Genomic DNA, 27,549 nt, shown 5'->3' on the forward strand with positions numbered 1-27,549 from the left:
GTTTTTCATATTAACAACAGAAAAACAAAGCACAACAAAGACAGAAGGAAATGTTCTGGAAATTATCTTTTATTTTTTCTTAGAACAATATCATTATTGTAATAAAGATGATTTGAAGCCATCTAAGTGTTTTTGCTAGTATTTCAGAAAATGTAGATGTCTAAATTATTTTAACATTTTATTATTCTAACAATGTGCAATGAAGTTTTTTTCTCAGAGTTGTTAGACTGTAGAGTGCTGTGATTTTCTGAAAAATACAACTCTTCGGGATTTGCTAGGCAGAGTACTTTCCTTTTAAAATTGGGTTTAAATTTTTGACAATGCCTCTTAATGATACACCATTATTTCTCAAATATTGCTTCTGTAATTTTAGAAATGTTCTCAGGACTTACATTTAAAGATTGTTTTGCTTAATATATTCTGACTCAAGTGATTAATTTGTCAACTGTTGATTTTTTTATTATTATTACATTTTATATCCTACTTTATGTGTTGAATACACTGAAAAACTGATGCAGTGTTCCAGGCCATTTTAGCAGCATGGGAACACCTTTCAAGGTATTGGTACATGTTTTTTATTACTACTTACCATGACCGATGAGATTCAGATTGTTGTTTGCTGCTGACTTGCTGCTAAGAATGTGTAATATCCACAATTCTGGCTCACTTTCCATAAGTGATCAATGTTGAACAGATTCTCAGGTCTACATTTAATTGTGTTCCATATTATCTTGATTGGATGGACAAACTAATTAAATATTGGCAGGAGCACTTCACACTTGCATAAATCACTGCAAACTGGCTTCTTAAGAAAAATAGATTTTCCTTCTCTCTGGTGAGTTGACTAGGTTTGGTGGCTTGGCTGAGGACTTTTGTTTGGTTTTCTTTGGTTGTGTTTTTTTTTTTTTTTTTTAGGGACTTCAAAATACATTTTAATTTGCTCGTGGGATATAGAGACGTACTAGTATCCCTAAATAATATAGGGACACCTTCCATCCACAATAAAAACTACAGTATGAGACATCACTGTGTTCTTTTGAAGAAAGTATATAATTTCAGTACTTACTGAAATGTAAGACATTCATTAAAAATCTGAGACTTGCTTCAAAGAAGTCGAATTAACATTTTCTGTAAATGTTTTCTGTAAAAGTAAAAAGTCAATAATGCATAAAACACTTTGCATTTAATTTACATAATGTAAAAGGAAACTACTCCAGAGCAGTGTATAGTTATCTGATATGAAAATCATATGGCTTTGCTTGGTGAAGCCTGACAAAGTATCATATTACAATGTCTAATAATCCCATAATCCCCATCTTCTAATATGCATTTAATTTTTAAAATGGTTACATTAAATGCGTGTTTCTGTTCTGAGCACTGGCTTTTAGTTTTTATAGCTCTGTATTTTTCTTTTTGAGATAACTAGATTCTCTTTAAGGGAATAGCATTTTCTTAGAAACTCACATGTTGTGAAAGGTAGCATTTGGTAATGTGTTTGAGAAATTTGGTAATGTAGTTTGAGAAAATAGGGAAGACTCATAGGGCAGTGTTCATTGTGGAAGAAAGAATATGCAGAATATTTTCTTATCTGCCTGTCCCATAAATCTTATCAGAACAAAATGAAATTATTTAAGAGGAAATAGCTGGGTTTAAGACTGCATTAAAATTTGTGGTCATTGTCTTCATTCTTCAGCAACAACTGTTTCTCTTCTGGTTCTTCATATGACATAGCCTTAGTAGTCACTGCTGTCTGGGATTTCCTACTGTCAGATAGGCAAGCAGGAAAGTAAATATTGTAATTGATGGCCAGTGATTAGGGCTTTAGTCCGATCCTACTTTTACAGTAAGACCTTGCCCTTGAAACCCTATGTCCTTGAAATCTTAAACCCAAAGTGGGTGAATGGAGGAAATGTAATAGCTGGGAAATTAGACACACATTTGATCTGATAATTGTTGTGGCAGTACATGCTGAAGATTATAACCTAGAAGCAAATTTCAAAAATGAGAACAAGCAGACCAGTCTTACATTGTCTGAGGTGATTTTGAGACTTTTCATAATCAGGTCATTGGATTCAGTCTTGTGCTTTAGAGATTGAGTGTTCTGCAGTACACCATACTTTCTTGTGAATAGATTTATCAGAGTACTGAAATTCTGTATGTTCTTAGATAGATTTGAATCTGTTTGGACTGATGACACAGCTGCAAAAATTTGGAATAGCAGTATTCAAGTCAACCAGGGTTCACTGTGTGACTCACTATTCATTTCTTAGCCCCTAGACAGCTGCATTTTCAACACTTTCAAAGTCACAAATCTTTTTTTTAATTTTTTTTCTTAATCTTCCTGTAATTTAACAGTTTACTACAGGTAAGTGCGTGTAGTAAATGAACATCATTAATATGAATTGGTTAGGAGGAGTTATCAACCGGGGACTAGAGAGGTTTTCACATGGGGTGGAACCTAACAAAGCATGCTTATGTTTTGGAGTGCAAGAAAGAGACATAGAGCTAGTACAGAAACACAAGAAGTAAACATTTGGACTAAAAGTGAATCTTATCAGAAGTCCAGCATATGGCGCCTCTAAAGAGAAAGCAGAAGTAATGAAGTTGTTTAAAGAGAAAGATCAGGGAAGTCATGAAAACCAGCCTCACATTTGAAATGCTACAGAGTGAAAAGGGAGAAGTGTTCTTCACAACTGTTACAAACTGAATAATAAAGCTAACAGATTAAATTCCAGCAAGGAATATGCAGGTGGCATATTTTTTTCTGTCAGACATTTGTCAATCTAACTGCACCCATAATGTAAATACTAAGTTGCTGCTTGAAGGCATTTTCATTTACGCGCGCTAAACAGTGATTTCCATTCTCAAATCAATTCTCTTGGAAACACTTGGTTTGCTACCCACAAAAGGTGGCGGAATTACTGCCAAAATTAGGTAGCTAATAAGAAAATGAGTCCTGTACAGGTGGATAGAACAAAGTCTGTAGATTTCTTTGAAAGGTAAGCCTTGTGCTGGATTCATAATTTAATGACAATTTTCTCCATAAATTAGGATGTGAAGACTGCGTATCTCTAGTTTGTTCAATTCAGTGTGATGCATAAAGCAAAAATATTCTTTGCTCACTTGAAATGCATTCAATTTAAGATATTCTGACACATGATTAGACGGAATCTAGAATTAGATTAGAACTTTTCAGGTACTGTGCAGAGTCTGGTTGGAATATTTTTGTTTGTTGAGAATACCTTACAGGAACAATTACAGGAAATTATGTGTAATTTAGATTAATATCTAACAATTTCTTTAATTCAAAGGTTGGTAAATGGGTGGTGAGGCACTGGAACAGGTTGCTCAGAGAGGTTGTGGATTCCTCATCCCTGGAGATGTTCAAGACCCAGTTGGACCCCTAGGCTAGTGGGTGGCATCCCTGTCTGTGGCAGAAGGGTTGGAACTAAATTGTCTTTAAGGTCCCTTCCAACCCAAGCCATTCTCTGATTCTATGATTGAATGCTCTCTTTGGAGGACACTACATGTTGGAGAAGGTCAGATTACTGAATGATAGCCAGCAACCCTCTCACTCTTCTGTAATGAATTGAGACATTGCTGTACCATAAGAATTAAAATTGAAATATTTATGTTCGTAAATGCTGCTTACGTGTTTGTGGGGGGAAGAGGTGTTAAGGATAAAATTTATTGAATAGTTCTTACATCAAGCTTGTCTATAAAAGCTAGAAATAGCCTGCTTGTGGAACTGAATGCTAAGTACAGTAATGTATAGCATAGCAGGCAAAATAACTGCATTTTCTCAAATTTCCTTAGGCTATACCATAAGAACAGGTGACGTTTCAGCCTATGGAAGTAGCACATATTTGATTAGCTTTAAGCAGCAGGTAGTTTTATATCTTATGTAGATAGTTTTGCTTCATGTCTACAATATGTGTATAATAACTATAATATCAAAGGAGCATGAATTTATTCATTTGTCTTATCTGTGAGAATTTGTATACATGTTATATTGAGAAACTGTCATAACATTTTCCAAGATAATATTTCCAAGCACAGGTTCATCACTCTGTAATAGCGATATAAATATAGGTTTCAACATGTCTATGATATAGTCCTTATCTACACTTGGTAACGCTATTAACTTAGTGCCTCACTTTCCCAAACAGCCAAGAAAGTGAATGTTTTCTTGTGTTTATGATGGTGTTACACATATGTTGTACAAAACACTAATCCTGCTGATGTCCATTAAATTCTGTTTGAACTGGAAAAATTGCTTATAGTAACAAAGAAAATAGGAAAGCCTAGCTCAAGAGTCTTGGATGCTATCATAGTGCAATTTATTCATGCAGGTAATGTGATGTAGGTCAGAGCTTAAGTGATATGTCTCTCTTTCCCTGCCCTTCACATAGACAGACAGGTTCTCTTCAATGTTTTTTCTGCAGATGACCTCCAACAACTGCACATTCTTCAGAATGCTGTGCCTGCTGTGAGGCTTCTCTGAAGTTTTAAAATGGAAAGAACAGTTATTTCATCTGTAAAAATGATAAAACATATATATTCGGTATGTTGTTCAGTCCATTTTTTTTTTGTTTTTCCTTTACAGGATTACTTACTGCCATCTACCTTTCCAGAGTAAATGGCTTTATGTTGGAACAGAGAGGGGAAATACACACATTGTTAATATTGAGTCCTTCATTCTTTCTGGATATGTCATCATGTGGAACAAGGCAATAGAACTGTAAGTGCAGATTATTTTTTTTTGCATTTGTGACTGTGGTCATTTTTGTAGCTATCTTATGATTCATTTTTAAGAATAACATTTTGTTACAAGTATTTACAAATCTTTAGAAAACCTTTTATTTCAATCACCGTCTGTGTAGTATTAGCTGTTCTGTTACAAGATGTGAGAAAACTACATTTATAATAGAGAACATTTAATTGCATTTTCATGTACAAGAAAATGTTATTTGGGAACCTGTTTAACCATTGACTTACATGAAATACACAAAATTATTAATCCCACAAATTCCGATTTTTATGTATTTATATTTTTCTATATCAATATATATTGATATATTGTTCGCAATCTTCTTCAGACATCCTCTGAAGAGAGTAATAGAATATTATTGGTCCTAAGACTCTGTGGAAAACTTTTCTTCATTGAACTGTAGAACCGTTTAGATTAAAAGGGATTGGAGGTCTCTAGACCAATCCTCCTACTTCAAACAGGACTAATTTCAAAGTTAAATCTGGCTCATCGGGACCTGATGAAAGTTGCTAATGAACTGATAGGAGAGGTAATGAGCAGATGTTGCTGTCTATTAAATGACAGCACTGTGACAAGCTAACTCAGGTTGCCTATGCCATGTGTATGCAATGGAAGGAGACACAGAAGTCTGAGAGGGATAAATCTGTGCTTCTTGCAAGTAAAAACCTAAGAAGGAAGGAAAAAGTGTTTTTCAGCTGTTTCCTCTATGGAATTTCAGAAAGTGAAACTGCTGAGGACAAACTCATAGTATTTCATGCAGTTTCTGAGACACTTGCTTCATATTGTGAGGAAACTGTTACCTCAGGTAGCAATCTGAAATTAACCAAGCTCAGTGAACCAAGAGGACTGTATCTAATTATAAGGCTGTGGGCCTACAGTGGTAGATCCTATTCATCCCAAGCAGAGGTCACATTGATAGTAGCCACTTTTCTACAAAATCTTCCTCATTCCCTCGTTTTCCCACACTCTGTTGTTACTGACTTCTTCACTAATATTTATGGCTCACAGGTTGACAAAACTGATACCTCTTTTTCTTCCTTCCCCTCTGTCCCTACCAAACTAAGACAAGAGTCACAAAAATCTGATTTTATCTTCAAAAGAGGTAAAATTAAGGGAATGAAAGGTAATGAAAGGGTATGAAAGGTAATCAGGATTCAAACAGTCTTCTGTTAAATCTTTTGTCCTGGTAGGAATTTGGGAATGTTTGTCCTGCCTTTGTAAGAGTTTGCTCAGCTCTGTTCAGTAGTTTTACTGGAAAAAAAAATCCTGATGGAGAATGAGATTTAATCAAAACAGAATCAATATGTTAATTTTGATGAGTTCTTTGGGTGGGAAATATCTTAATTATTTTTTTCTTTCTCACATTGTTTTAATGATGTTGACATATTAGAAGTCTTCTTGTTTTATTTCTGTTCGTTTTTGTGTTTGTTTGTTTTTTTAAACATATTATATACATTTTATTGAGTAGTTAATGCCTTTGACAATTTGAGAACAACACATTTCTATTTCACGTGTGTTTTCAAATTTTCTTTCCTCCAGATATGATGATGATTTTCTTCTGTATAGGAACAAGTCTGAAAGTTTGTATGAAAAGCAAACTTTCCACCAAGTTTCACTTCCTATTCAGTTCAAAATTCTTTTGGATATGTTTGGTTTTGTTTTTACGGCCACAGTAGACATTTCTTATGAGAACAGATTAGAATTCTTCAATGAATCTTCAGTGAAAAGTATGTGGCTTTCTTATTAAAAAGCTTTGGTTCTGAGCTGTGGAGATAGGTTGCCGTCATTGTTTCTTCTTCTAAAAAGCTAGTTTTTCACCTTACTGCTTTGGTGACGGTTGAGCACAGGTATTCATTCATTGCTGCTTCTAGTTCTGTCAGTCTTCCAAGTATACCTTGATCTAGGGATACTTAGACTAGCACATAAGCAGTGTGCTAGTCTAAGAAGGCTGTATCCTCTTCATGTACTCCTTGGTATCAGATGTAAGAAGCTGTACTTTTCTGTAACTACACAGGTAAATAGTGCAACACTTTCTGGATTAATTTCTCCATATTAGAATAAGAGACTGGTGGGGATAACAGTGATGTTTGCCACAGCAGCCACCTTTAATAGATGTTCTAGCACTGCTGACATTGAAAGTATGTGTTTTTTTCCTAGTAAATTCATTTGAACTCTGTGTGGAATATCACATAACAACAGACCAATGTCTCTTCAAATCCTCTTGCTTTCCTGTAGGTAAAAATACAACTTAGATTACTTTTTAACAGGAATGCTATTAACTCTAAGTGTGTTTGATAAGTATGGGCTTATGTTAGTAGACTTTCCTTTATAATTGTACTGAGCAGTATATTTGAGAGAACAATTTTGTCTTGGGCCATTGATATGTTCATAATTGATTATATTTTTTGAATCTTCTAAGTTCAGAATAATTTATTTATTTTAGTATTACAGAGTCGTACAATAATTCAGGTTGGAAGGCTGCTCTGGAGTTTTCTGGACCAACCTCCTGTTTGCAGTAAGATCAGCTATGAAACTCAGTTTTTCAGGGCTGCATAGGCTGATAAGGCCTATTGACGTTAGATACTTTAAAAGTTGAAAGAAAATGGGAAAATGTATGTATATATGTATGTATACCTTCAGGAACAGTTGCAGTATTGCCGTAATGAACCTATACAGAGTAATAATGCTCATAGGATTGTTTTTCATTCTGAGATAGATTATATCATATCAGAGTGTGGGATTAGTTTGAAGATGCTACTACTCTCTATAAAGATTGGAAGCAGAGGGTTTACCTTCTGTGCAGGCATATTTGTGTCAAAATTATTGGCAAGGAAAGCCCAGCAAAGTGATTGCTCTGCTGCTATATTCAAGTCCTCAAGTCCTCAGCTTAGATGGAGGATTTATAAACAGAACTTTGAGTGTGTCAGATTTTTGTGTCATCTGCACAAATGAGCTCGAAGAAGAGTTTTTCCTTCTTTGTGCAGTTTTTACCCACGGTTTCTAAAACTGCAGACTAAGGCTACCAACATAACTTGTCTTCCTTTCAAAATCCTTCCTCTTGCCAGCCTTGGAAGTGACTCTAATGAAATATCTGTGAATTTTCAAAATGAGGATTTAACTCAGTTGTCATTAGGATTTTAAGGCTATGCAATGAAAAACAATAGGAAATTGAACAGATTAATTTTTTAAAAGCCTGAAATGCTTCAACTTTGGCATGTCAAACTATGAGTTAAAAACAAACAACACAGTCAACCAATCAACAAAAAAACAAACAAACAAAAAATACTAAAATTGCACTTGTATTAGTTTTTCAGAACATGGTTAAAGAGGACCTCCACATATTTTGCTAACACTACGGCCAAGATAACCTGAATACCTGTGTTGTCATTTCTTCCCTTTGGAAAACACCTACAAGCTATATTCTAAACTTTCGTCGTGGACAGAATTTGTTCTTATGAGGCCATGATGATTTTGCTCAGTAAATAATATAATCAATGGTATAGCATAGGCACAAAAAATAGGGAGTGTAGATAACATATTCCAGCAACTCATTTTAGTCTGTTTGTGGATTTACCAGGGCTTAAACCCCTCAAACTGTTTTGTGACACTTAATGAGACGGCTTTTTTTTTTTTTTCCAGATAACAGAAATTTATCCTCGGAACAACAAAAAAATAGCTTGTCAGTCAGTGACACCTATCAAATGACTGACAGAATTATTACTTTTTTTTTCTAATAGTGATTATTTTGCAAAGAATCACCTTGTCCTGCATTGTCTACTTTGACTTAGAAAGTTGGCTTTAGATTTGATTTTTTTTTTCCCTTGAAAGCTTGTTACCATTTGTGATTTTTGTGTGTGTATGTGTGTCTAATTTTCTATCAAAATATACTGAAAGATCTGTAGAATATAACATTTTGGAGTGAGTGTTTTTTCTCATAAGGGTCCATTCACAAGTATCTAGTAGAGAAATATGTCAAAAAGGTAGTCAAAGTAGCTATTTATCATAGGTACTGTATCTTTTCTTATAAGAGAGATCCTCCAGCTTGCTTTAAACAATATTTATTATTACTGAGAAATTAAGGCCTGAATAGTCTAATAATGTAAAGGAAACCAATCCCTTTGGTTTGAGATTATTTTCAATACTGAGACATAACTGATTCTAGAAGTTGAGGGAAAAAGTTCTTTATAAATCATATGCACTGTAAAATTCAGTGGACCTGACCTTGTCAAGTGCTAAGAAAGAAAATCAGAACATGGGGAGTTTAGAAACATTTGCTCTAACAATTCTGGTCTCAGTTATTTCTGTAAGCATCTGAAGCATCTTTTCAGCTAAGAATGAAGAAAAACTCAAAGCTTTTAATTTGTCTTTTCTATGGCATGTAGCAGAGCTAGTACTTTAAGATGTTTAGTACTCGTGATGCTATTCTGTCTTCTACTCTAATATGCAAACTGTTTCTCTCCTTCAAAATATTTGGAAATAAGTCTGGAAGAGAGGTATAGTCTGTAAGTTTAGCATGTGTCTGCATCTACTCCAACAACACTGACATTCATTTTCTCAGACGGCAGGATCATACATTTTGGAAGATTACCTGGTGTCTGTGATAAGGAAGATGTTGCTGTGAGTTCACTAAACTTCAAAAATGAGAGATGTGCATTGTAGCCCCCTTCATGAGCATGCAAGTTTTAGTGCTTGAACACCCCAATGAATAACTGAATGAATAATTGAAACTCAGTTGGAATTGATTTATGACAGAGCTGTTACTTGGTCTTTGCTTTCTTAGCTCTTTCTGGCCAAGCCCCATTCCCTAGTTGTGTCTCAGAGCCAGCAGTTCCACTGTGGTAAAGGAAAGCAGCACACAGGAGAAGCGATAGTAGTCTAGGAGCAACTGCCACCCTCTCTGCTCCGACCCAAATGGAAATAATTCTAATAAAAAGGAAGTGCAAGCTGAAAAGTGTCTCTCTTCTAGATATTTCAGAAATTCTGTCCAAGTTGTATCTTGAGGTTGAACTGATTATTACTTACATTATTCACATCTTATGGATCAAATCTAGGAACTAGAATGTCTAACTTATTCATTCTCTTCAATATCTCCATGACTCTACCAATGAAAATATTTCTGAATGAAATATGACTTATATTTCATGAAATGAAAATATAATGAAAATAGTCTTAAAATCTCTGGTGCACTTCACCTTTCTAACAGCAGAACTACAGAATATGTCTAACTACTGGCACAACAGAAATATCTGCTTATGCACATCCTTTTCTCAGCACTGTTACATTCAGTCATATCCAATTATTTAAAAATGACTAATATAAATGTTTTTCTTTGCCCTCTCCTAACAACTTTTATCACTTTCTACCACTAGTAGGTTTCTGTTCATGTCAGAAATCATTAGTATGATACTTCTGTAATTATGCATGCATTTTTTTTCAAGAGGAAAATAGCTTTCTCTTGATTTGATTCTGTTTTGTCATATATTTCTTTTGCCTGCTTTAGAGATTGCCTTAGTATTTCACAAAGTTCTTACAACAGTACTTAAGTTACTCTGTTTCTTAGAGGGCATAGTATTTCCCAGAATGATGGTGAGTGCATTGTCTATGTATTTTCATTGTTTTCCTGGGTCCAAATTATAACATCACTGAAGCCTTCTTTTTCAGCCTCCTAGTTTTACAATAAAACATATTTTTTAAAAAATGCATTTTCATGAGTTTTTTGAAGACTCCTTTTGTATAGTGAATAGTTTCTTCATTTCATTCCTGTTTCGATTAAGAGTCAAGTCTTACAGCATATCAGGTCTCTCATTTCCCACAAAGAAACATGCACCAGATAAGTTAAAACTCACTGTTGTCAAGAAAGACATCTGAAGAAGTGCACAACAGTTCAAAGTACTGTTAGTTTGTTAACAAACTTCTAGTTCTGTACAGCTGTTATGGGAGCCCTTTGCTCCATTTTTAAATTCTTCTGTAGTCTGTTTTTGCAGGCTATTGAGGTCAGTGAAGGCTATGAAGTATTGCAGAATTTTATATCATTAGTTTGTTCTTTCTTGCTCCGTTCAAGGTAGTTTTTGCTTCAGGAACTTTTTACTGCAGATCATAGATTATATTTTGGGGACTTGACCTTATTTTTTTTTCTTTCTTTCTGCCATGTATGGACTTGGCTTTCTTTTTTTATTCTTCTCATATCTTTGCAGAGTTTTATTATCTCAGTCACTCTCAGCTGTAGCCCAGCTAGTATTTGAGGAATTCTCTGCTCAAGTATTTCACTTATGCCTTATTTTCTCCTACTGCTTCTTCTGTGTTTTGCCCTTTCTCTAGGGCTAGGATCTACTTTTTACATGATGTCTTAAAGACAGCTTGAAGAAATGCCTATACAAAAGTATCTGGCATCAGCAGCAGTGTGTTTTATTCAAGATAGCTTCAAGTTTGGTTGGTTTCCCAGCACCTTTCCATCGTTTCCAGGAGTTGTATCCTTGCCTTTGCTTTTAATTCAATTCACCAACATTTTTCTTTCTTTGCTGTTCTGTAATGGCAGCATACGACTTCCCAATTTTCTTGACAAACCTAGTCTAACAGTAGTGAAGAGAAACAAAACATTTTATGTATACTAAAGCTACATAAGGCAAAATGTTTTCATGTGTAGACATTTCTACATGCAGTGTTATCTACAGTATGAAAGTAGTAATTACTGTATCTGTAGCTCTGATAGTGTTTCATGGGTTTTGTAAACTAATCTCATTGATATAATATAGTTAACAAAATAATTGCTTCACATAATCCTACTTGTAGTGCAGTCTTGATGTCTACCCTTAGGAGAAATTGATTATAGTGCCTGGCAGTTCTTTTGCATGCAACACTTCTCTAGGGCTCCAAAAAACATTGCTGCTGTTTCTATTTATACATACTTTCCTTGAGGAAAAAATAAGATGCATGTCACATAAGGCATTGGGCTGCCTTTGGCATACGTGACTATTCCTAGTCTTAATGTGTGGCACAGAGGGCTAGCTTTGGGTTCTTGGCCACAGCCCTGTACTGGGAGAAAGATAACATCACTTCAGGAGAAGCAAGAAAGATGTCTTGCCAGAGAAGATTTGCCATGTCTTTCCTGGATCCAGCCATACGTCTGGTTCAGAGGAACAAGGGAAAGGCCATATGCAATGGAAAAATATTATCCTTTCATGCATATTTTTTTCCTGCTCCACCTGAAAATGGTGTTATTTTGTACCAGTGTATGCCCTCAGAACATCTCCCCTAGTATGGGACTGACCGTGTGTGTCCTTTGCCAAACCAAACCAAAAGCTGCACCTTGTGGATATTCCTTGTTGGTTAGTCCAAAGATGTATCAGTTTTAATGAAAAAGCTTTGCTTGATTTGTATTAAAAAAAAAAACAAACAAACAAAAAAAAAAAACAACAGTATTTCTTGGAGCCCTGGAAAGGTAGTGCAGAAATACTGCTGGGTAGCAGGCTTTTCAATTTCAAAATGCTTTAGGAACATCAGCTGTCATCACCCCAGCAACTCCACGTGTGATGTTATCCATGATGGCAAGTCTGAATTGAGTTTTAGGCTCTGCAATTATTTGAAACAGATCCTTCCTTATTTCCTGACAGAGTTAGTACTATGACTGCCAAACTTAGTAGACTGCTTCCTTTTGCCTATGTATAATCAAAGCTGACAGCTGCTAAGCGATCAGGGTATTTGTGCTGGGCAGACCCTGGCTGACTGCAAGATCCTGACCCAACTCTCACTCCCCTTCCTCAGCAGGATAGGGGAAGAAAATAAGATGCAAAAGCCTGTGGGTTGAGATAAAGATGGGGAGATAGATTACTAATTACTATCAACACGCAAAAGAGACTCAGTTCAACACAGAATTTAGTTTATTGCCATTTAAAAATAGAATTGGACAGTGAGAAATTAAGACAAAACTTGAAGCAGCACTGTGGGATAGGGAATGGGGGTTGCAGTCAGTCCGTAACAGTTCCTCCCTGCCACTCTTTCCTCACGCTTTTCTCTGATCCAGAGTGGGTCCTTCCCATGGACTACAGTCCTTCAGGATAAACCTGCTCCACGTTGGGCTTTCCATGGGCTGCAGCTCATTCAGGAAATACTCAGCTGCTTCAGTGAGGGGGCCTCCACAGGCTGCAGTGTGGGGATTTGCTCTGACATAATCCTCCTTGGGCTGCAGGGGAACAGCCTCCTCCACCATGAGCTGCAGGGGAATTTGCTTTGGCACCTAGAGAAACTCCTCTCCCTCCTTCTTCACTGATCTTGGTGTCTACAGGATTGCTTCTCTCACTTTTTTTTCCTTATTTCTTATTGCCTGTGCAGCATTTTGCTCTTTCCTAAGTACCTTTTACCCAAAGTGCCACAAGACTCAGCTGCATCCTGTACTGGGTCTGTTGGAGTTGGCTGTATCCAGCACAGAGCAGCCCCTGGCCTCTTATAGAGGCCACCCCTGCAGCCTCCCGGCTGCCAACACCTTGCCTCCTTCATCCAATGTTTAACATAAAGAGCTAACAAGAATTGAACCTAAGACTGCTAGTGTAGGTTTGAAAGTAGAGCAATGTTTCATTGAGTCTTTTGATAGAGTGAAATACTAGCTAGACTAAAATAATAAAATTGGAAGAAAATGGAAGAAGCCTGACCTAGTCAGTTATAATACAGAACAAGTAAATTATTACAATATTGAAGAGTAAAATAATATAAATATTAAGGGACTACTTATATAAATATAAAGGAACTGAATAAGGAAAAATAAAATCTCCCAAATTTAGTGTGCAGTGGTTGGTATTAGCTTTTCTGATAATATGAGTGAAGCTCTCATTCAGCAAAACAGACAAAATAGCTAGGAACCTAATAATAAAACTGAAATTACTCCTGAAAGAAACAAAAGGTGCCTAATGTCCTGAAAAGCAAAAAGAAATTTTATTGCATTGTTTCAGGTGGCAAACCTCCCAGGATCCTCCAGCTACTGTAGTACAATAGATTCAAGGTAGAGAAATGGATGAGGTAGGAAAAAGTATTGTATTAGTGAAGAACGCCCCTTTTAGCTGAGGTCTCAGTATGGAAATCATCTCTGAAAGAATATAAGATAAAAATAAGACTGGTAGTAAAAGATGGCTTTGTATCATTTATAGAGGGAGCACTAGTTTGTGACAATGAAAGTATAATTGCTGTAAAGTTAGATGTAATGTAGAGTGACTACAACTTATGTAACACTGCTTCTACACAAAATATGTGTTCTTTAGTAAGCAATGACATAATATATATCTTAAAAAGAAAACAGTGTTTGTGCAAATACATCTAAGTTGTTCTTTTATAATAAGTAGATACAAAGAGTAGTTTGAATGGGATCAGCCCATATCTTAGACAGACGATATGCTCTTTTCTTTGTTCCCTCCATTTACCCCATTTTTGCCAACATTCCTGGTCAAATGCCAACGCTTGTATGGCCAATCTACCCAACCTGCATGCTGGTCGGCTCAACGGGCTGGAATAACTGGCCAAAACCTGCATGTATTGCCAGCCAGCATGTCTGCATGTGCTCCTTGCACCATTTCATCTTTCGCCAGCTTATTCATGCCTGATGTTTGCTTGGCTCTGCTCCCTCTTCTGTCACACTGACCAGCATAGTGTTGCCTGACTGACTGCACTGGTTTTGAACATTGAGAAGCAGTGCTTATAGCCAGGCACAAAGGGAGAAAAAAGTGAATTCACAATGTATAGGAGTGGTTCTTATCTGGAGAAAAAAAAAAAAAAAAAAAAAAAAAAAAAGTGAAATTCTTTATGCTGCCTCTCACTCTTCCCAAATTTCCCTCTTATTCCTTTTCTTCCTACTTTGCACTGTATAGCATGGGCAGCATGTACCCCAAACAGATCTAGTTCTTTCCTTCACCATACACCAACTAGTTCAAATAGGTGAATCTATGTAGAAACAGTTCAAAGCAGGCTAAAATATCCCCAGTTGTCGTATTTATTCCTTGAGGACTAGCAGTACAAGATACTTGTGGGCCTAATCCCTGTTTGCAAATACGCTCATATCACTGTTCAGTTCGCTGTCGCTGCCTATCTACCCTGCCTGTTTCCAGGTCTGGTGGTATGGAAATTATTTTTTTTTAATTTCAGTATAGGTTACTAAGAAGCAGCAACTCAGTTTGCAGGGTCTCCTTTGGCAATTTGGCTTGGATAAAAATGACAGCCAAATCTCCTGCTGCCTGCTTGTCTGCAAAAATGGTTGTTTGCCATGACTCCAACCAAATGGGTACTTGCTGCTGGCACTGTTGAAGACAGCCTGTATAGAATGTTACTGCATAAACAGTTTTATCCTCTGCTTTCTTGCTGATCTCACTTCCATGCTAGGATATGCTGCAAATTGCTCTTGTGGAAGCCTTGCTCACCTCGACCTCATGTAGCAAAGTAACATGCTGCAGCTGTCTGTGGAAACACGATCTGACAAAGCTGAAGATGGTGGCAGGGGATCATCTCATGGAGAAGGTTCACCATGTGAATGTCTTGCCATATTGCCACTAGCTTTGTATATGCAGCTCGCAGTTATGTTAAAACATTTGTAAAGGAATGGGGTATAGGGTAATAGGGGTATAAGGTATATATCCTTTTGGAAGGTTGTTCAGCTTTTAGGTGACTGCTTTGGAAAGGACACTATGGATTACTCAGAGTATGGATTACTTCTCAATCTTGATTTGGAGTCTGACTTGGTAGTATAAAATGTTTTGAGGCCAGTTTTGCTCTAGTTCAGTACTTCAGCCAAAAGAAGAATAACATGGTTAATTTATGGAATTCCTTTGAGTAGTTTGGCTGGAGAACCTTGTTTTAATCTTTCTTTAATTTTCTTGCAAAACTTTTTTTTCAATTTGTAGCCTATGTCATTTTAGATGTGGTCTCCAGGAAAACTTTATATGCCCTGCCATACATGCCATGCTGTATTTCTTTTCCTGGTGACCACTGTTGACCCAGACATATAAATAGGGAGAGCAAGTCTGGATCCTTACCTGAACTTCGGGGGATGTGTGCTCTGACCCCAGATCCTAGGTGAAAGAAAGGTCCTGTGCTATGCAGCCATTCAAATAGCCTGAAGCTTTGTGGACTTGATTCTTGTCTCCTTTCTCTGTATGACTGCCAGGGCCTAAAGTTCTGTTCAGAAAAGATGGCAGTTCAAAAATCTTCAGAGAGGATCATGTCAGAGCAATTCCCCACACTGCAGCCTGTGGAGGCCCCCTCACTGAAGCAGTAGGAGTATTTCCTGAATGAACTGCAGCCCATGGAAAGCCCAACCTGGAGCAGGTTATTAGTTACTGAAGAGAATCCAGCAGAGACTGTATATCCTTGACAGATTGGCCTTGAAATCGGGCAAGAAAGCAGGGAGGGCAGAAAGAGAGTATGGACAACAGAAAAGGCAGAAAAAGCTTTAGAAAATAGGAAAAAAATAATCTGTAATAGGTCGAAAAGTGAGATTTAAATTAAAAAAAAAAAAGAAAGAAGAAGAAGAAGAAAGCATTTATCTGTGATAGAGAATCTTTGCTTTAACAGGACAAAAAGGAAGTACAGTTAAATATGAAAATGTATGGGTTATTTTCAGATAACAATATTCCCCTGTGGACTTTTTAGAATGGCTTTTAAATTATTGGAGATATGTGTTAACATACCTAGCAATTAAGGTAAGCATCTAGCTTTTCATGCAAAGAAAAAATTCACAGATTTAAATTGATTTTTGTTTTGCAGATCCACAAAGACTCACCCTGGGCCAGTTGTACATTTAAGTGACAGCCCAAGAGATGAGGGAAAAGTGAGTACAACTAACGATAAAAAATATTGCAACATTTCATAGCCTTCATTGACCTTAATAGCTCTTTCTCTTTTCTTATTCACCAATTATATTATCTGCTTTCATTATATATTTGTCACTGTTTTCCAGTTTTTAAGAAAAAAAATCTTTGGACAGTCTTTGGACAATGTTAATGAGTAAAAATCTGTGATACAGACAACATCCTTTGAAACTTCTAGCCAGTCAAAATTGTTCCTTATTAAATAAATGTGAGTTTTGCTAAAGTAAGAATTGACTAAAAAGTGTGTCAGGACCTTGGTATTTGCAAAAGCATGCTATTATGAAGGCATTACGGTAAGTTCTCATGAGATTTTATAAGTCCCTTCTTATGCAAGAATAACAATGATAGCAACCCCCATTCGGAACTTGCTGCCATTTGTGAGCAGCTGAGAATAGCAAAGAGCTGTCAAGAAGTGAAAGCAAAACTACTAGTTAGAGCGTTAGGGTTGTGATTGATACCATCAGGAGGCAAAATCTGAGTTGGCTTTATTTCTGTGGTATCTTTTCCAAAATGAAATTTGATTGCCAGAATGCCAGTTTTATCATAACTGTTTCTATTTCTGTGCTGCTACTGTTTGTTTCTTTTTTGTTTTGTCCTTTTTTTTTTCTTTTTTTTTTTTTTTTTAGCATTTTGCTAAAATGCTAAGCTATTTAACTATTTTATCTTTTTGATCACTTTCACCAGTTGCATTTCAGTGAGTATTTATAAGGGACTGCATTTTACAAATGGTGTATCTATTCAACGGTGTGTCTCACTTAAGAAACTGCTATAGTTATTGGAAACTAGAAACGTTATGAATTTCTGTTGCTGCTTGTAAATACAGTTGTTTATTGCTCAGAGGACACTTTGGAGATATCTGGGCACTGATGAACTACTGGCATACTAACAAAGCTCTGGTAACAGCAAAATCAGGTGGATCCCTATTAAAAACAAACATCAGAAGTTTATGGGGAGAAAGAGTGAGGAATGCAAGACATATTGAAACCATCCCAGTGCAGCTGTTTATATCATTGATAGATTGAGGGTGGTGTAAAAAACAAATTGGTGCTAACAAATTACTTGCAGATTTGCAGAATGTGGAATCGGCAGTTTGATACTTACTGGAAAATATTAGTAAAAGGTACACAGAGACATAAGAGAAGTTTGAAGCACTTAATCAAAAGACTGCTCCAGATGAACAGATACAATATTAGAGAAAAAAATAAACTAAATTTTTCAACTAATTCACATCAACCTTTGGTTGAAAAAATAAAAGGAAAAATCAGACTTTTTTCAGAAAGGGGAAAAGGAAAAAAGAAAAAGAACCCAAACTTCTGGGACGTTTGCTGTTCAACATATTTATAAACAACCTAGAAAAAGTGTAAGCAGTAATGTGATAAGGTTTGCTGGATCTTAAGGGACTGAGAAACTCAGCAGCAAAATGGCAGGTTAAATAATATCTTTTGCTAAGTATTCTGCGTAAATAGTGGGAAGTGATATGGAAGGAGGAAAATAATATTTCTAACTTTACATATAAAACAATGGGTCTGAGCTGATTATTACTGTTTAGTATCAAGATCGTAGAATGATGATTGATAGCTCAATAAAAATACCAGTTCAGTGCTCAGTAGAGATCAAAAAATCAAATCACAATTAGGCACTATTTGGAGATGAATAGGGGAGAAAAAAAGAAAAACTATTGCATAAATATGTAGTTGACATGCCTGTTGAATACTGAGTATAGCTCATGTCTTCCTATCTCAAAAGGAATGTAATCACACTAGAATAAATTCAGAGAAGGGGCAAAGTTTTCTATATGAGGTGCAACTAAGCCAGACAAGGCAATTAATTGTGGAAAGCAGCTGATTGTGATCCTGAGTTTGAAAACGCGAATTGTTGCAAAGAGGGTAGAAAGAGTTCATAGTCTCTTTCAATGCAAACCCTAAAAGGATATTGTCAGAGATCTAGGGACTCTGGGTATCTGGCAATACAAGTACAAGTTAAGACAGTTCAGACAGAAGCTTTATGAATTATGATCATAGTGAGGGAACATTTGGACAGCATCTGCCCCTCTCTGCCCCGTCCTCTGCCAAGTGATTGCAGAGACCCAACCTACATACTGTTTCAGAAAAAGAAAAGAAAAAAAAAAAAAAAAAGAAAAAAAAGTGAGGAAAACCAATCATTCCAATGTTGACAAAGTCAGGTATCCATCCGTGAGAGGGATGGACTCCTTTAAGTAGCTTGTTAGCTGCCTCAATTCTGAGGTAATAAAACAGTGAATATGTGATGATATGCAAATAGCTTTTGGTGAAGGCTGTAGGAGACTATAAGAGGATAAACTCAGTATCGTCTTAGCTGAGAAGCGGGGATTTGGAATCACAGCTTTTAGTTGAAACAAACAGTCATTTTGTTAGGAAAAACTTAGCTCGAACTCCCAAATCTTAAATATTAATAACTTTGCCACCACAGTATCAAATGAAGCTGACAAAAACTGGATTCCAGACAAACCATTTAAGTGCCTTCTCAAATGTGCAATGGGTAGAAGCTATTCCAAGTAGTGCTGCAGGTGCTAAAAGTGTATGTGGGTCACATGGGGGAACAAGAAAAGTTCACACAAGAGAAATCAATGTGAGGGTTTTGGAAGAGGTTCACTAAATTTTCCTAAAATGTTATTAAAGATTACTTTAACTGGAGTTATGTCTAGTTGAGAAGTTGGCTATCATTGAATCAGGCTGTGAGAATATGTGAGAGTATAAATACTCGCCTTCTTCACATACTGCTCTTTGATATTTCCATTTGGCTATTTAAGTACAAGACCTACCTGTTGTGATAAGTAGACCTTTTGTTTAATTCAGTAGAGCTGTTCTTAAGAAACAGGTAATAGAGCTGTTGTGAGATCCACTTATCTTGTTTAGCTCCTCAGCTTCAAGTAGACCAAAGACCACTGAGAGGTGTTGGTAGAAGAATGCACGCTGCCCAAATCACTTTGTGAGTTGGCAGCAGATATAAGTATTCTTAACACATGCTTCAGAAATTAAAAAGTGGGTAACACTTTAGTCATAATCATTACTGGAAATACGGATATTCTTGTACTCCACAGATTACAGTTCTGGGTTTATTTCCCTGAAGTAAACAAGTAGCATTCCCCTATGGGATTGATGCACTCAGTTTTTGAGAGCCCCAAAACACGGACAAATTTTTCCAAAGCTAGGACAATCATTTATTTCTTTTTGAAAGCCAGGGGAATTTGTGTGCCAGCTGTATATTCATTAAAAATAAATAAATAAATCCTAAAAGTTCAGTAGTTGATGACTAGTTTTTCTGTGCCAAAAGAGTGAATGTAATTCCAGAAGACTTCTGTCATTCAAATTTTTTCCAGAGTGTCCTCCAGGCAAACTACCAAGGTAGATTTTGGAGACAGTCTCTGTCACAAATCTAGCAAGCAGTGGTTGGAAGACAACGGAGAATGTGGGCATTAGTGTGCTACTTAAAAGCAATTTGGGGACCTAGTGATTAACTTAATGAACTGTGTCTGCCAAATCAGTGAGTAAGTGTACATTAGGAACAGGCTGAAGTACACAGACATTCGTAAGTGGCAGAAATGTAGCAAACAGGATTTTTCTTGCTGACACAGAAGAAGATATTAACTGCAATGATCTGTAGTTTCCCAGCAACTAGAGAAAGTTTAATAGGAAAAGGTTTAATGTTATTAACTATTAGCTGGTGGAGTAAAGTTCCTATCTCTGAGTCTGTGTTCTGAGATCTAATAACACCTAAATATAGTGTGCATTTGGCAGGCTTTCTTTTTTCTCCCCATGGCTGTTTTGTGCTACCAGGGGGCTGGCTGGCATGTACCAAGATGCAAGATGCTGATTGTAAAGGAGAAATTTCCCTTAAACATCATCATCAAAAACATTTCAGGAATAAGGATTTATTTAGTCAGAATGTGGAGCAACTCCACTGGACAAGGAAAGTTGTGCCAGGATTCCTCCATATTTTAAATTCTATGCAGCCTACTTTATGATTCTTAATCATATTAAGCATGATAAACGAGGTGTCAGAAACACAATTGGGATTATTATTTTTTTTTTTTCCCCTGGACTCCTTTTATACATACTTATTTTTCTTGTTTGTCTGTTTTCTCCTCCAACTGCATTTATGGGTGTTTTATTTTTCACCATATCAACTAGTACAGACATAGAGCTTGTCTTACAGATCTCTTACAATAGCCAAGAGGAGTGAGAACATTTGAGTTTTCTATGGTTCAGGCAGGTTAGAGTTCAGAGCATCATGAATATACTGGCAATGAGACCAATCACATTCACCCTGATGGAATTCTGACTTTGTCATACCACAGGACTATTAGTTAAGCAGCATGGCTACCATCTGAGCAAATGAGAAAGAGATTCCTGGCTATGCAGCAGATCTGTTCATCTTTTAACTTCTTCCCTGAAATCACAGTATTTTTTATCTTGCAGTTCTATAGTGCCATTGTGCATTAAGCATTTCAGCAACAGATCAGGTGGAAGGCTGTCCCTGACAGGAGGTATTTAACCTTTTTAGTAATTACCTGGAGCACAATATCTTTGCAAAAAGAATGATACAAATCAAAAGGCAAGCCTGCTGCGCTTGGGAAAAAAGCTTATTATGAAACAGGGTCACATACTAAATGCTTTTCTATTCATTTCCCGATTATATTTGTATGAAAACTGAGATGGAAAGAATACAGGTAGATACAAACCAAACCCATCTGGTTTGATACCCAGCTGTAATGCACTAGTGAAGACAGTAAGAAAAGCACTCAGACTCTGTAAGATATCCATTATCTACATTTTATTGGATTTAACATAAAAAGGAAAAAGATAAGATAGATAATCTTATGTTCCTGAGATGATGGGAGCTGCAAGTTGTGCAGCATCAGATGGCCTCCAATAACGACACAACACACTCTGCTGATCCCATCTGTGAAGAAGTTTGCCAGTATTTTGGTCTTTAGAGCTCTTAAAAGATTTACTTTCAGATGTATATAAATATATAGATATATTTATATTTTTTTTTCAATTCTACTGTCAAGTAAAAGGCTGTTCAGATGAGAACATACTGGTTTACATTATCATAAAGACAAGGACACAAGGGTACTACAATTACCATTACTAAGTGGGAGCTGCTTACAGGTTTCTCCTTTACAGTTACCCGGCTAAGTTTATCTTGCAGTCAAAGAATATGTGGAGCACACCATATCACAGCACAGGCCTGCACATACGCAGGTTAGCTGTTATGTGGGTCACTAACTCCTGGATATACAGTCGTCTCTGTTTAGGATCACTCCACAAGCAGCGAAAGAAGTTGCAGTAAGGCACTTTGTACACTTCCCCAATGGCGATCTACCATGTCAGAATACCATATGGCATCCTGACACTGGTGCTATCCAGTTAGCTGTATGCTTTCAGAAAGGAATGTTGTTTTACATTTACTCTGCTAGAGAATCCCATATGGACCTGTCCAGAGAAAAAAATGTTAAACGTTCTGGAATTTCTCCAAGACAGTTTGAATATTGTTCAGGAGTAAAATTCTTAAATAATCAAACACTGTTCCTATTCAGGTATTAAATATATTAACTGTAAGTCATTCCCAGATCATGTAATTCATCTCCACATAAAGAATACTCTCCTGGCAATACAGAGAATCATATCTTGTATGATTGAGAGACTAGAGTGTTCCTAGACTCTGTATACAGCAGTATTGATGTATTGATGATATTTGACTTAGAAAAAAAATGATGTTTTGTTTAAAAGTCCAGCAGTTTTATTTTTAATGACATGCAAGCTAAAGTGAGTGATAGCAAAGATTGTGGTAAGATTTCACAGACTAAAAGATAGCCTTGTAATTCTTCCACTCAGATTCTTAATAACTGTAAATTCTTGCCTGCAATCTGTGCTCCATGTATTTATGGACAAAGAACAATTGCAGTTATCACTGCCAGATGTATAAAAATAGTCTATAACCAAAATATATGAGTCTGCCATTATGGTCGTTCCCAGTCTTCACGTCCAAAGACAGATTCTTAGGAAAACAGACTCTCTGGGAGGAAATTTGCAGAATAACTAAGTAGGCCAGACGTCATATCTTCCATAAGATCTGGAGTGCACTGTATTCAAATGAAGGGTACTCGCTATAGTGACAGATGAATAATTTAGTTCTTTTCAATTGAAATAAAAAGAACACATTGTGTTCATTCTTTTTTTTTTTTTCCTGAGCATTTTTTTCTCCTCTTTAATCTTTTGACAAGTCTTACTTTGTATGTCTCAGGTGTGCATGATTTTATGATATACTAATTCTAGAAGAAGTAAAAAATAGCATACTGGTTAGTTTATTTTCAATTTTGTAGAAAAGTAAGTAATTTATTTTCTGCAACAGGAGTTCTTCAAAATTTTTTAAAGAGATAGAAGGCAGGAGTTAAAGAAATGTATCTAGCTGAGTGAGAGTTTAATCTGGTGACTCTTTGGTTTTACATTATTTAAGTAATCTCTTGGGTGTCAAACTGTTTTCCCTTCAACATAGGGACAAGGAAAATAAGAGCAGAGAGGAACATGGTATATTTGTATTTTTCTCAATAGGCATAAAATTGTGAAGACTATCCACATACATATTCTTGCAGGAAAAAAAAAAAAAAAAAAAAAGGTGTATAAAGCATGTTTTATTTTCATATCAGAACTTGCATTGTCAGTCATGACTAAACTACAGTCTTGCACATCCACTTGGCATTTTCTTTTTATAGTGCTTATATATTTTGAAAAAAAAAATCTTAAAACTCTGAAGTTCTTCAATATTTGTATATGCCTTTTTTATTTGAAAGTATAATTGTGTTTGTTTCCCTCCCCCAGCTATTGATAGGCTATGAAAATGGGACTGTAGTACTCTGGGACTTACGGTCTAAAAGAGCTGATCTAAGAGCTTATTATGATGAGGTAAGCAATTTCCATTAATTCAGAAAAACTGTTATTCAGCAGTTTGTCATATGTCTTATGAAGCAAATGGATATTTATCTTAAAGTACTGCTTGTTCTGGTAATACTGTTTGTGCTCTGCTTTTGAGCAACTTATTGACAACAGAAATCAAAACCTGAGATCTATAGTTGTACTGCATTAGCCTCTTTTGAGTGTACTACAACAGAATCTCTTCATCTTGATTCTGACAAGTTCATCAGCTTCTGTGTGGGGTTCCCCAGTTGAATAGAGTATAGCAAGGAGCTGACCTGAAATACAGCTACATTAGGAATTTTATTATTATCTTTACTGAGTATTACTAGAATATCAGCATGAAAGCCAAATTACTTTGTATGTCTATTCATATTACCCAGTATTCAAGAGCTGTGTAAGAAGTTTTCAGAATTGTATGCTCACTTCTATCAGAACATTGACTCTTGCTGTTTGTAAGCAGTTGTATCAAACACACATACAGGTCTTGTATCAATAAACATGTTGTTTCAAAAATAAATATATTCTTATTTATTATGATTTTTGTGCCTTAAGATAAAAACTTGCTTTGTTCTACCAACCCTTCTATAAGTTCACCGTGGATGAGTATGAATGCAACTAAAACTGAAGGTAGCAGAGGAAATTTTGTGTTAAGTTATCCAGGCAGTAATTGTTTTCTTGTAGCTCTTTTTCCTTGTTTTTCTTATTACCCTATTAGATGTAAGGAGTGTACACATTCATTTTCACTCTAAAAGTTAATCTGAATATATCCTGAAGTCTTTTTTTTTTTTCTTCAAAGACACATTAACACTACACCAAGCTTCAAGTTTAAAATTCTGAGCATTCACAAAACAAATGTTGTACAGGACAGGGTAATTCAGACTTTAAATTTGCCAACATTTAAGCCTCAAGGTGTGTTCCACTATGTGACAGTCTTGCCTGTGCACACATTTGTGAAAATGCACCTATTCTATTCCTTGAGATTGGACAACTTTATATGGGTCTCTTAAGGGGGTGCCTGTTCATTCACTGTCTTCTCTTGTACTCAGGAAGAGAATACATAAAAGATCTTCATAATACCATTTCCGTTCTTTTTAATTGCTTGTTGAGACAGAGTGGTTGGGTGTTGAATATTTCTTGTGGTTTAATTGTTCCACATTTTTCAGTACTGTCCTCAGGAATTGTCTTTGTGTTGTTCTGTTTGTTTTCTTTAGTCATTTGCTTTCCTCCTCAGTGGTTACTTGCTGTGTCATTACTCCACTTTGTTCAGTTTAGGATGGCTTGCTACTGTCTACTGACGTACTTTTAAGTTTTTTCTGCTGTCTGTAAAAGGGTTGTGTGAACTAGCTACTGTAGTTTATTCCAGACTTTCAGGCTCCTGATTGGTGATGTTCCAGATCTGCTAGTATTCCTCTAGGAAATCCCTAGAAAGGTTTCTTTTTAAATCCTCAGTTATATAGCTTTTATGAGTCACAAATGGTTAGTTCAGCATGTGTCACTTGGTATTTGGCACCAAAACAGAAGCTTTCAAACCCGAGCCTCTTCTTACAGAATGGTCATCTAAGATCAGAGTCCAGAAAATGTTGTTTCTGCTCCCCTTCACCATTCTCTGTGTGTTCTGATGGAAGTGCTCTGTGCCCCATGATATCTGACCAATCTACTTGGATTGTTGTTCTGGCCAGCCATTTCATGGTATCTGAGGTTTCAGATAAAGTGCTGTAATTGTTCTGTACCTTCCTTGAATATCCAAATGCCTCTCTGAATAGGGTATGAATGAAATTAAGCCAGACAATTTTTTCTTATGCCATTATGTTTTCTTTAGCACCAGTTTTGAAACTGATGTAGTCACCGTATTAAATGGTAAAAGAACTGGGAATCTCATCTAACTCACCACTTGCTCTTCTGGCATCTCTAAGGATAGTCAGATGTCAGTGTCTTTATTTGGCCTATCAGTGGAGCAGGTTCTTCTGTTCAGTATCCAAAATTTCCCTGGCACCAGGCTGCTCCAAGGAAGAGGCACTTGGAGCATAGAGTGAGAAGCAGGTTATTTTCTTGTCTTTGATGTACCATGAGTGTTCATCACCAAAGCCAGTTCTTTCTTCTCTGTAATCTTCTTCAGATAGGTATCCAGCTTGGTAATGTCACTCAACATTAAGCACAGGGTAAGCACCCTCAGGACTCCATCTAGATACTCGTCCTTCCACAGGATCAAGCCTCAGCTCGTTTTCTCCTCAGCAGGGTTGGATTCCTGTCTCCTCAGATGTGTTGAGAAGCAGGCTTTCTGTTGTTATTCAGATCTGTGGAACCAGTCACTGTGCAGCATAGGAGCAATAAGTTAATGGCAGATATTTTTTATACTGTAGGGGAAAGGAGGCTGGTAACTGATTGTGTATCTATGAATCTAAGTTGTTTTTGTTTTTTGTTTTTTGTTTTTTTTTAAGTTCAAGATGAGAACTATATCTGCTGTAATTCAGTTGTTTTAGAGAGGGATAGTCTCCTATGTCATGACTTTAAAGATGTTTAGTATAGCTACAGGAAATGCTTCCATGTCATTGTCATTGAGAAATGTTATTAAAAGGTCTCTTCCATTCAATTTTTTTCACTATGTTGAATGCTGTTTTTTTAATTGAGTAGTGGACACTCAGCTCAGATGGAACAGGTCCTTTTTCTTTAACATTCTCATTTGAACAGTTGGCTAACAAAAGGTTCATCAAGAGACATTGGTTCTTATTCTACTAGGACATCACCACTGTGCAATCTTGCCTGTCCTTTCTAGGCTGCATGATATTGTCATACCAGTGTGATGCTTCACATCACATGAGTCTTGCAGACCTGACATGACATGTTGCAGACATCTCCTCAGAATATGGGCAATCATATGACTGTGCAATTAGTTGTTTCCTACAATATTAGCAGGATCTGCCCAATACTTGCAGAAATATGTCCTTTCATTTTCCTTGCCATCCAGATCAATGTCATGGGCACATTGTTCCTAGAATAAACAGCTCACTTAGATAACCCAATAGCCTGTAAGTGGGGGACCTGAGGACTCTGCCCACTGTTAACAGACTTGTAAATGAAGCATTTACAGCTGCATTCCCTACCCTTTTTTAGTCACGCTATACTTAATGTTGTGAAGGCTGGAAACCTTTCATACATAAAACGTCTGCTTCTTCCATGTGAGGGAGGTTCTCACCAAGGATCAGAAAGGATGTATAAGTTGCATTATCTGGAACTCCTCTGCTGGGTGTTCTTATAAGACTGTATCTTCCCTTTCAAGCTTCTCCCTGGTACTCATGTTTTACTCAATGGAGCTAAAATTAGTCCTGTCTCTCTTTTAGCACAACTAAAGACAAGTTAGAAGCTGCCTCAGCCCATCACCTCCTAATGCAAGGAGTTTCAGTGTGCTCTTCTCTACTGTGACAAAGCTTCTCAAGAGACTAAAATGTTCTCACTTGTGAGACACTTGGTGCCAGAGTGGAGCTTAAACCTGCTGCTTAGACCCTTTGTCTGCTCTTTGAGTTGTCAGATACAAGTTTGTGTTTTGGTGTGATGATGACTGTCATCTTGCCAGTGGTGATCATCTCTCTTGAGTATGAGATATTCAGGCCCTTTCAATCAATGATCCTACGTGCTGACCTCTATAAAAGGCTCCTATTTCAAACCATTTCCTACAGTCCTTAAATTTTATGTCCATAGATAGGTATAAAAAGAAAGTACGTAAACAAACGAGATACTTCAAATTATTTGCAAGTTATTACTGATAGTTGGCAGACCCCCAAAAACCAACCATCTTCTTATGCAGGCTTTATAAGTTTGACAGGTTGTGTCAAATCATATTCAGAGCTTTCTATAGCATAGACACCATCTCTCATTAGAACACATCTCCCAAAGGAAGCTGCAGAGTTCTCAGAGATATTTGACAAGCGACCTCTCCCTGCCTTTATCAAGCACTATGCCATTATGGAAGCATCAAATC

General features: G+C 36.5%; 1 protein-coding gene across 9 annotated transcripts in view; it reads left to right on the forward strand.

Moving 5' to 3' along the window:
- STXBP5L (syntaxin binding protein 5L) overlaps positions 1–27,549 on the forward strand; it is a 196,862-nt gene that overhangs the window by 91,583 nt on the left and 77,730 nt on the right. For all 9 annotated transcript variants that reach the window (XM_084500832.1, XM_084500833.1, XM_084500838.1 and 6 more), the window contains exons 5-7: positions 4,607–4,741; positions 16,511–16,574; positions 23,478–23,561. In XM_084500832.1, the coding sequence (XP_084356958.1) occupies positions 4,607–4,741; positions 16,511–16,574; positions 23,478–23,561 (283 nt within the window). The remainder of the gene's footprint in view (positions 1–4,606; positions 4,742–16,510; positions 16,575–23,477; positions 23,562–27,549) is intronic.

The sequence above is a fragment of the Aythya ferina genome, assembly GCF_964211825.1.
Source record: "Aythya ferina genome assembly, chromosome: 1".
In the NCBI taxonomy this organism is placed as follows: Eukaryota; Metazoa; Chordata; class Aves; order Anseriformes; family Anatidae; genus Aythya; species Aythya ferina.